The 11,110-nt window shown below is 41.8% G+C and overlaps 1 protein-coding gene across 1 annotated transcript; it reads left to right on the forward strand.

Moving 5' to 3' along the window:
- Nucleotides 1–875: 875 nt before the first annotated feature.
- On the forward strand, nucleotides 876–10,037 carry LOC136653222 (vomeronasal type-2 receptor 26-like). The gene is made up of 6 exons (XM_066630129.1): nucleotides 876–955; nucleotides 3,185–3,476; nucleotides 3,578–4,435; nucleotides 6,274–6,483; nucleotides 7,669–7,795; nucleotides 9,127–10,037. Exons 1-6 carry the CDS (start codon nucleotides 876–878, stop codon nucleotides 10,035–10,037), a joined length of 2,478 nt encoding a protein of 825 aa, XP_066486226.1.
- The last annotated feature ends 1,073 nt before the right edge of the window (nucleotides 10,038–11,110 follow it).

An 11,110-nucleotide genomic window follows, 5' to 3' on the forward strand; every position in this document is an offset into this window, starting at 1 on the left:
GAAAAAAAAGTTATTTTCTTAGCTATTTTGTCATTACTGATGTCATTGCAAATAACGACATAAGGGAAATGATTATCTCCACCACTACCATCATCAAAATTACTGCTTTTTGTCTTGCTACCACATGGATTTTGAGAGTCACTAATGAGATAACAATCACAGTTTCAGGAAGCTGGTATAAATGCCCCATGTATTGTTCAGAGCTGAATCTACCAGTAGACTATTTCCATTTTTTAGGTTATGCTTTTTTCAAACATAACCTAAATTCTGCCTCATTTTCAACAATCAAGTGTGTCTGAACTTCATAGCTTCTCTTTTTTTCCCCCAGTTCTTGGTTCCTCCATGGTGTAGACTTCCTCATGAGGTAGCTGCCTGAGCCATTCACTAAATGAGGCTATACTATATCTCCAAAACTAGATGTGATAGGGCAAAATGGATGTCATTTTTTGAATCAGCACCCCAAATATACCCAGGAATTGGTGTAACGTTTAAGGAAGCAAAATGTGTGTTGGCCTGTGTAATTTAAATATGTATTCTTAATTAAAAAACTCGGAATAACAAGAAGGAACCATTACTAAAACAAAACAGGAACTCTGCCATGGAGATGTCTTTATAGCCCATCATCATCTTGGTGTACCAACCACATCGGCTGTTATTTATGTCAGGATGTGGGGAAAAAAAATGATGCCATAGTTGGAGACATGAGATTCTGGAGAGGACATTTTCTTATAAGGATGGTAGTGGCAGGAATGCTGCTTCTCATACAGTTGCCTGTGACTGTATCCATGACCCATTCCATTAATTGCAGCATCTATGATGATCCCTTTCCTATACCTCATGGATTTTATCAGTCAGGCAAACTCATCATCGGTGCGATGACCTCACAGGTCATCTTTTTTCATGATACTTTCTCTTTAATGCAGCCACCCTTGCAGATGCTGATTGATGAACCTCTGTAAGCAATTCTTTCATTTTCTTTTTTATAACTTCTTTATAATCTATTAACCAAGCAACAGAGTGCTTAGGTAACAAGATTCACAGCCCAATCCTATGAATGTCTACTCAGAAGTAAGTCCCATTACAGTTAATGGGGCTTACTCTCAGGAAAGTGTGGATAGGATTGGGCTGTTACTCTGTATGAGAAAAAGTAGCTTTCCAGGGACACTGGAAATTGTCAAATGCACTGTTTGCTCAGCCTGCTATGTGAAAATGCTGAGTATGGTTCACTAAGAAATTCTTCTCTATAAGATACATAAAAATGAATCAAATGTACGGGACTTTTATGGAACTACTTCTTTTGTCTTTTAAAGTATGACTCCAGTTTAAACCTCTCCATTTATTATCACCTTTGCATCATCTTGGTCTTCTTCCATTCACCCAGTGGCATACTAAGGGGGTGCAGGGGGTAGCAGTTGCACTGAGCATCAAGCTTTAGGGGGGCAACAAGCTGAGCTTGAAACAAGTGACCAAAATTGTGAAATTCTTGGTAAGTATGGATAATACCATCATGTTATATATCATTGGAAAGGTAATTTAGTGCTGAATGCAGTGCAATGAACTGTACTGGAATATCTGTATTCTATCAAAAGTTATGGCCAGTTAACCAGAAAATGAAAACACAACTGCCTTGTGGAACAAAAAGTGGATTTGCTTAACTCAAAACCGACCTATGAGACTGATTGTCCTGACTGCCAATTAAATGTTATGATGATACAGCATGGAACCAATAACTTTTTATTTATTTACTTAATTAATTAAATCTGATTTTGTCATGGAGGGGGAGCTACAAAATCTTCTTTGACCCCAGGTAGCAGATAGATGCCTTAGCAATGCCATTGACTGGGGGGAGGCAGCAGAGCAAGTGGGTGGTGAGTTGCTGTGGGGAGAAGGTTGGTTCCTCCCAATTTTCTCCTTTAAAAAAAACCCAGATGTGACATCACTTCCAGTTTTGACATAACTTCCGGGGCAACATTTTGAGTTTGGCACTGGGCTACACAATCATTAGCTATGCCACTGCATTCACCTCCACCTTTTCATTGAGAAATTTGTTTCATTTACTATTACAATATTTTACACTTGCTGCAATATTTTACTCTGGCTACAGTTCTGACTCTTGAGGTTTCTCTTGCTTCGTTCAAGGTCCAATCCTATTCAACTCTCCAGCACCAATGCTGCTGCAGTGCAGCCCTGGGGTAAGGGAACAATAATTCCCTTACTTTGAGGAAGCTTCTTTGACTATCTCCCACCACAGGGGCTGCAATAGTCCTGGGTGGGGGGGGGGGCAATCAGAAGACAAATAGGAGGTAAGTAAAAATATTGGGGGTGCTCCATGGATATACACCATCTATTTTGGTGTTGTATGTCTGAGGAGGGAAAAGGGGAAGCAGGTTTTTCAAAAGAGTTGATAAGATCCAGTGTGCGCCATTTCCACTGGATCCACTCCTTCTCATCCATGATCAGCCCCCACACTGGCTTACCTGCTGTGGCACAAGTTGCTTGTTATTATGGCAGTGGGCTCCTATTGCCATCGTTAAGATGCTTTTCCACTACTTTCATGCACACTTAGTATTAGTTGGTTGAAATAGTATTTTCACACTTGCTTGACTCGTGTCAGTGATTGTATACTTCCTATTCGATTGAGCTTCTTGGTATGCATCCCGGTGGACTGTGTTTAGGACTGTGTTCAAAGAAAATGCCTTTGAATTAAGCATCACTGAAATCTCTGAGAAGTTTATCATCATTCACTTAAGTCCCACTCATTTCCATGGTACTTCGTTACTTTGGATTCATTTTCTTGGTAAGCAAGCAAAACATTTCCAAAAAAAGAACCGTGAGACTCTGTATGTTTCCAGAGTTTGATTTAAATCTCATTAAGCTTAAATGAACCAAAGGACTCATTTTCTCTGGATACTGGCAAATAAGTTCAGTCAGTTCAGGAAGCAGATTGTAAGATACAACAATTTTGAGAAACTAGCATTTCATTAGAAGGAACGTATTAGAAAACACATTTTTCCCATTCTCCACAAAGTGCTGCTCACACACTATCTCCTGCAATAATGGCAGTCCTTGCTGCTATAGTGATTTAAGCTACAAATCCATTTTGAAATCATCCACAGATGTCATGATGAAGTGTACACGATGAAGGGTCCTTGTCCTGTTTATCCAAATGTAATTCTCATTGCAGTTCAGTGCCAAAGAATTACCAGCATATTTTGGCCTTGGTATTTGCTGTAAAAGGGATCAATGAGAGTCCACAAATCTTATGGAACAGGACTTTGGGGTTCCACATCCTTGACAGCTACAGTTTTGCAAAGATAATCTATAAGGCCACCCTAAGCCTTCTTTCCACATGGCATAAATTTGTTCCCAACTACGAGTATGATGGTGGAAACAGTGTAATTGCTGTCATTGGAGGGTCTGTCTCTGAAACCTCTGCCATTATGGCAACTGTCTATTCCCTCTACAAGATTCCACAGGTATATCTTTCTGGTGGGTGTTTAGAAGTTCTTTAGTGTACCATTTTACCTTACTGAAAGTAATCCATCCATCCCAAATTGTGCTGTGCCTTGTCTTTCAGATCACATATGGAGTATTTTCCCTACCCCAGAGTGACCAAAGTATAGTCTCTTCATTGTTCCAGATGGTCCCAAATGAATCAGAACAATACATGGGGGTTGTCTGGTTACTTCAACATTTTGGATGGACGTGGATTGGGCTCTTAGCTGAGGATGATGACAATGGAGATCGGTTTTTGCAGACTGTGCTTCCAATGCTATCCAAGAATGGCATTTGTTATGCTTTCATCCTAAGAACTCTAAAACAGACTTATATGGATGAGTATGCTGACTTGGTTTTAAAGCAACTGGAAAATTATCCAATTCTCATGGACAAAAAAGCCAATGTGTATTTTGTATATGGAGTATTTTCCTCACTTCAGCATTTGAGGTTGCTGATGTTTTTTGCATCTGTCTATTCATTACCACCTCTGGACAAAGTGTGGATTGTTACATCTCAGTGGGATTTTGAATCAGTACCCTTTCAAAGAACTTGGGATATACAAGGCTTCCATGGGGCCATATCCTTCACAGTCCATTCAAATCAGCCACCTGGATTCCATGACTTTGTCCAGAACATAAAGCCATCCTGGGCAAAAGGAGATGGCTTTATCCAGAATTTCTGGGAGCAAGCATTTGGTTGTTCATTGAAAAGTCCCAGCGGGGATGTCAACAGCAAGACATCTTGTACCAGGGAGGAGAAGCTGGAGAGCCTTCCTAGCACTTTTTTTGAAATGGACATGACTGGCTACAGTTACAATGTCTACAATGCTGTTTATGCTGTGGCACATGCTTTACAAGCTGTGTATGTGTCTAGATCTAAAGCCAGAACTTCAGTAAGAGGAGGGAAAGTAGAAGTGGAGAATGTGGAGCCATGGCAGGTAATTACGGCCCAGTTGAAATGATATTTTAAGCTCCCCCCCAATGCAATTCAGAGCCAAATCCTCTCCTCTCCCCCCCCTCCCACTGGTACATTCATACCAAAAATTGGTGTGTGGTATCCAATGGGGGGGGGGGAGAGACTCAGATTGGAAGGCTTCAGAAAGTGGATTTCTCTTCTTGCATCCATGTAAGCTTCCTCCCTGCAATGGATCTCCTTGGATCTGTGCCAGCAAATTGCTGGTAAGTTTGAGGGAAGGAAGGGAATGGGGAGGTTGCTGAAAATAGGGATATGATCCAGCACACACCATTGCCGTCGGACCCATCCCTATTGCTGCCTCCTTCCCCATCATGCCTCTTCCCTATCCCTAGCACTGCCTGCCTTACTTTGATGGGCAACTGGTGATCCACTGCTTGGCAGGAATTGCTGCTGCCACCTGCTAAATTGTTGCTAATGGAGTGTTTCACTGTTGCAAAGGGCTCCGTGAGCTGGCTAATGTCATGAATGAGAATGAGCTGCTCCCCCTATAATGCTGTTGTACAAATCGATGGTAAGGCCACATTTGGAGTATTGTGTCCAGTTCTGGTCACCGCATCTCAAAAAAGACATAGTGGAAATGGAAAAGGTGCAAAAGAGAGCGACTAAGATGATTACGGGGCTGGGGCACCTTCCTTATGAGGAAAGGCTACGGCGTTTGGGCCTCTTCGGCCTAGAAAAGAGACACCTGAGGGGGGACATGATTGAGACGTACAAAATTATGCGGGGGATGGACAGAGTGGATAGAGAGATGCTCTTTACACTCTCACATAATACCAGAACCAGGGGACATCCACTGAAATTGAGTGTTGGGAGAGTTAGGACAGACAAAAGAAAATATTTCTTTACTCAGCTTGTGGTTGGTCTGTGGAACTCCTTGCCACAGGATGTGGTGATGGCGTCTGGCCTGGACACCTTTAAAAGCGGATTGGACAAGTTTCTGCAAGAAAAATCCATTATGGGTTACAAGCCATGATGTGTATGTGCAACCTCCTGATTTTAGACATGGGCTATGTCAGAATGCCAATGCAAGGGAGGGCACCAGGATGCAGGACTCTTGTTATCAGATGTGCTCAGGCATTTGGTGGGCCACTGTGAGATACAGGAAGCTGGACTAGATGGGCCTATGGCCTGATCCAGAGGGGCTGTACTTATGTTCTTAAGTTCTCTTAGTGTCCCTTTCCCCTTCTCTAAATTGTGGGGGGATGATTCATCTGAATGACCAATTAAACAAAATGTATTTAGACATAAATAAGACTTAAGAATGGCTCCCTCTCTTGAGACTTTTCAGCGAGGCCTGAAGACCCTTCTGTTTAAATAAGCCTTCTGAGTTCTCCACCTTTTTAACATCTTTTCAACATCTTTTAATATTTTTTACAGGTCTGATTCTTTTATGATTTGCTGCTCTATGCTCTTTTTACTTGTTTACTTTTTATCTGACTGCTGTTTTTATGATATGTGTTAATATGCTTTTATCTGTTTTAAATTATGTTTTTAATCTGTTTTAACCTGTTGTAAGCCGCCATGAGTCCCTTCGGAGAGAAAGTCTGGATAAAAATAAAGTTATTATTTTTTTATTATTATTAAATTATTTGTCTACTTAATTCTTGCTAAATTGTATCTTTATATATTTAGTCTAGATTCTTAGGATAAAACACTCTCTGTATCAAATACACTCTGTGACAAGAATAATATACTTATAAACCAGGAGTTTGTAAAGTACATTGCAAAAATTTTAAGTCAATTCTTTGTCTTTTTTCTCCCTCATTTTCATTTTCAACTAAGCTCCATTACTTTCTAAAGAGCATCACATTCAACAACAGTGCTGGAGACACAGTGCGTTTTAATGAAAACAGAGAATTAATGGTTGGTTTTGATGTTACCAACTGGGTAACTTTCCCAAATGGTTCTTTTGTTAGAGTTAAAGTTGGAAGCTTGGACCCACAAGCTCCTCTAGGCAAAGCGTTAACCATTAATGATGACCTTATTGTTTGGCATGGAAGCTTCAACCAGGTGAGAAAAAATTGTGCATTGTGGAATGCATTGAATGATTGGGATAAGTTCAAGATAAGCGACTTCTGAGTTGTGCCTGGCTGCTTTCAGTACCAAATTGTGCTGGGCAACATCACATTTTAAACCGTATTTCCTTTTCTTATTTGCAAGGAACAGGAGAAAACTTATTGTTTTGTCTTTTGGGAAAGAGATAGCAGTAAACATTTGATCTCATGACCCATCTTAACAAAATGAAATAAAACCTACCTACGTAACAGACTTGCTTCTTTAGCACTAATTTTTACTTCTATGAGAGGATTAGTGAATTTATACTGCTATACTACTGTGTCGCCCAATTCTATTCAGCACTGGTGCAGCAGGTTCACAAGGGCCCATGCTGTATCCAGCACAAGTTAGGAGCAGGATAGAGGTCTCCCTGGGGTAAGGGAACATTTGTACGCATACCCCATGTAGACACTCGCTGGTGTGAGTCTGAGAAGACCCATGTTGGGGGAAAAGGCTCTGGAGGGGGAATAGGATACAGCTTAAGCTAGACCTGCTGATCCTGCCACCCTCCCAGGCTTGATCTGCTCCTCTATACCCTCCCTTGTTACAGCCCCACCCCCATTTTGCCCTGCCCCTGCACTGCTTGGATCAGCTCCTACCTGCTCTACCAAGTGCTGCTCAAGAGTTGGCGCAGGCCTTCCCACCACTGCAGCCTACTCACAGGTTGTTGTAAACATTCTTTACAGCATGTTTGTGACACTCTAGACTGGTGAAGCAGCTGCTGCACTATCGAAAGGTAAGCAGAGGATTGCATTGTCATCCATTTATTTCTGAGAACAAAAAGCTTTGCATCTCCTCCAGGAGACCTCTCCATTAATGTGTTTGGGGGGCATGAAGAACAGGAAAACATTTCGATGCTCACCATCATGATCGTCACCATCACCCATCCGCAATAGGCACCATCGGTAGTTTGTTACATTTGCAAATTTTTCATTGGAAATAATCTACAAGGAAAGGACTGGCATCTTTTTTTCCCTTAAAGGGGAAAATTGTGAGTTATGTGTTGCCATCATTCCATGATGTCATCATTCCATGACGCCATCATTCCATGACAAGAAGTAATAGACTATTTCTTGCCCAGCAGTAATTCTCAGTATGGATTTTATTGATACTAATGTGCTCCCTTCATATTACAAACAGGTGGTGCCCGTTTCTGTGTGCAATGAGAACTGCTCTCCTGGCTACAGCAAAAAAAAGAGGAAGGGAGAGAAATTTTGCTGCTATGATTGTGCTCCATGTCCTGAAGGGATGATCTCAGGCCAAAAGGGTAGGCCAAATGTAGTAGATTGGTCAACTGGCTGTATAATAATATCAATTTCTGTTTTGTTTTTTCAGTCTTTTATGTCCTTTCAGTATGCTTCTCATAGCATGGTGAATTAAGTACAGGCATGCGCCGCTTAACAACCATTCACTTAAAGATGGACCGCACATAAGATAGCAGTCACAGCACAGTAAAGATGCTCTTAATGAGGCAATTGCATCTCCCATAGCCTACAGCAGAGTGTCTGTTTACACAACAGAGAGGCTCTTAATGCAAAGAAGAGGCAATCTATCTCCAGTAGCCTGTGCAGCCAGCTAATATCATGCAGGGAGTGTCTGTTTACACAACAGATTGGACTGAATATTCACTTGGGCTGACCTAATCCCATAACAACAGGGATTGGAGAACTTATCCCCATTGTTAAGTGGTGCACACCTGTACAGGTTTTATCCACAGGTTCGGAATCCATGGATTTGACTCACCATGGCTTTCAAACTCATGGTGAAGGGCTCACCATGTCCACCTCCTGGATATGACTGGAAGTGCCTTCCGGTCATATCCAGAGCTGGAGGCCTGGAGAAGTCACACGTGGCCTCTCTGGTCTTCAGAATGCCTCCTGGAGGTGTTGGAGAGGCACTTCTGTTTTTTTTTTTCTGAAGAAGTGCCTCTCCAGCACCTCTAAGGGGCTTTCTGAGGCCCAGAGGGGCTGTGTAGTGCCTCTCTGAGCCTCAGAAAGCCTCTGGACACAACCAGAAGGTGCTTCTGGTAGCATTTGGAGTTCAGGTCAGCTCCAACCTGCTGATTCATTTTGCGGATGCCAATTGTATTCTCATCACCCACTAATTAGCAATTCATCTTCATCTTTAGGAGATACCTAAGCGTCTATTTCTCCTGAACTCATTACTGATCCCAGAGGAGCAGATTGGGCTGAAAGGTTTTCCTTCAACACACATCAAATGCTATAAAATATTTTGATTATCATACAGACCTCGCTGCAGTGTTTTATTCTAAACAGTGTTGCCCTTCAAAATTGTTCATGCCCAAGACAGCACCATTAAGTGCAGGCTACAAGAACCTGTAATTCCATAAACAACTGTCTGGAGGAGTGGGGTTTTTTGAGGGGTGGGTGGGGAGTGGGTATCTGTGGTCAAAATGACAATGTGGTTAAGTTCCGTGCACTGTATTGGGAAGTTCCACTATTGGAACTAGCACCACTGGTTGAAAAGCATTGTCCTAATGGAAGTAGAAGGTGAGTGAGTAAAAGTGGTTTCAAAATTGGTTGGTTCCTAAACGTTGGTTTAAGAAATGAAATATTTAACCAGTGTTTCCTTTTTCAGACATGGACAACTGTGTCAAGTGTAGAGAAGATCAGTATCCCAACAAGGACCAAAATCATTGCATTCCCAAAAATATCAACTATCTCTCCTACAAAGAACTGTTAGGTATAATCTTAGTGGTGTGGGCAATTTCTTTTTCTTTGATTACAGTTTTAGTCCTTGGAGTCTTTAGGAAACACCAGGACACTCCCATTGTCAAAGCCAACAACCGAAAGCTCACCTACATCCTCCTCATCTCCCTCCTTCTTTGCTTTCTCTGTTCCTTGATCTTCATTGGAAGGCCTGGGAAAGTGATCTGCCTTCTCCGACAAACTGCTTTTGGCATCATCTTCTCCGTGGCCCTTTCCTCTGTGTTAGCCAAAACCATTACCGTGGTTCTTGCATTCATGACTACCAAACCAGGATCCGGCAAGAGGAAATGGTTGTGGAAAGGACTGGCAAATTGTGTTGTCCTTCTTTGCTCCTTTATTCAAGTAGGAATTTGTGCATTGTGGTTGAGTACTTTCCCTCCATTCCCAGATACAGACATGTACTCAGTAAACGAAGAAACTGTAGTGGAGTGTAATGAAGGCTCACTTGCCTTTTTTTACTGTGTCTTAGGCTACATGGGTTTCCTGGCCATTGGCAGCTTCATTGTGGCTTTCCTGGCCCGGAAGTTACCAGACAGTTTCAATGAAGCCAAGTTCATCACCTTCAGCATGTTGGTCTTTTGCAGCGTTTGGATCTCCTTTGTTCCAACCTACCTGAGCACAAAAGGGAAGTACATGGTGGCTGTGGAGATCTTCTCCATCTTAGCTTCCAGTGCTGGGTTACTGTGTTGCATTTTCTTTCCTAAGTGCTACATCATTGTGTTGAGGCCTGAGCTGAATGAAAAAGAGCATTTAATACGGAGAGGAAAAATGAAAGAATAGAAGTTTGTTTCAGTATTCCCTTCAAGTACCATCTTTTCTTGGGATTGTAATGGAGTGGGAATACAATTGCCTCCTAGAACAGGCAGATGACAAGCTGCACCTGCAGAAATTCTCTCTCCTACACAATTGTCAAAGGTCCAGGATCCCTCAAGTTGAAAGTTTGCCCACCCCTGTCCCAGAAAGTCACAGTTTCTGAAGGTTGAAAGGGTCACATGGCTTTGGAAATGGCTTAAATTGGTCATGAGACATTATCCTTATTCCATTCCTTGTTTCTTTAAATAAAGCTCTTTAAGACAGGATGATGTAGTTGTTCAGGAGTTAGACATGGACGATCCAGGTTCAAACTCAAGCTCAGCCCTCAGTGCCCTTGGGCTTGTCACTATGTCCCAGCCTTACCTACCTCTTAGCCTTACGTTATCTCTTACCTACCTCTTAGTCTTATGTCCCAGCCTTACCTACCTCCCTCCATTGGGTGATAATGGGCAGGCATTTGTCCTTCCAGCATTTAAGTATAAGTCTTTTTGCAACTGTCAGGGCACAGAGAGCCAATCTTTGTTGTCCTTCAGAAAGTTTCCATAAGGTTAGAATGTAATTCAAAAGAATATACATATGTCTAAAGAACATTGATTTCTCCAAAACCTGATAGATACTACTAATGACTTCTATCCAAAAAACTTGTATAATATTGCAAGACCAAAACATGTGTTGAAAAGATGCATTATGCTCATCACATTGCCAACCATTTGATCCCTTGGTAAATCCCTTATTAAACAAATGTTTAGGAGTCTAGTAAACTCTAAAAAGAATTTTCTTTTAAATCAGGTGCAACTTAAGATCCATAGATATTTTACTTATAGTCGCTCAGGTCAGCATATTTTACTTATATTTTACTTATATTCGTCAGGTCAGCAGGGGAGAATAGCCCTTGCTCTCCCGATAGCAAAGTGGCACGGGAGCGTAACAGGACAGCACAAGAAGCAAGCGATCCCAAACAGAGCCAAAGAAGCAGACACAGGCTTGTTTGTTGCAGAAGCAGGTATTGGTAAAGGAGCAGGCAGAAGAGTAGTCAGTCA

The sequence above is a fragment of the Tiliqua scincoides genome, chromosome 5 (genome assembly GCF_035046505.1).
Source record: "Tiliqua scincoides isolate rTilSci1 chromosome 5, rTilSci1.hap2, whole genome shotgun sequence".
Classification (NCBI taxonomy): Eukaryota; Metazoa; Chordata; class Lepidosauria; order Squamata; family Scincidae; genus Tiliqua; species Tiliqua scincoides.

What these genes read in the sequence shown, in the direction of transcription:
- LOC136653222 (XM_066630129.1), top strand. Translation starts at nt 876, where the DNA reads ATGACCTCACAGGTCATCTTTTTTCATGATACTTTCTCTTTAATGCAG. An exon ending in AGAATGTGGAGCCATGGCAG is followed by an intron (nt 4,436 to 6,273) that starts GTAATTACGGCC and finishes TACTTTCTAAAG; the next exon opens with AGCATCACATTCAACAACAG. An exon ending in GGCATGGAAGCTTCAACCAG is followed by an intron (nt 6,484 to 7,668) that starts GTGAGAAAAAAT and finishes TATTACAAACAG; the next exon opens with GTGGTGCCCGTTTCTGTGTG.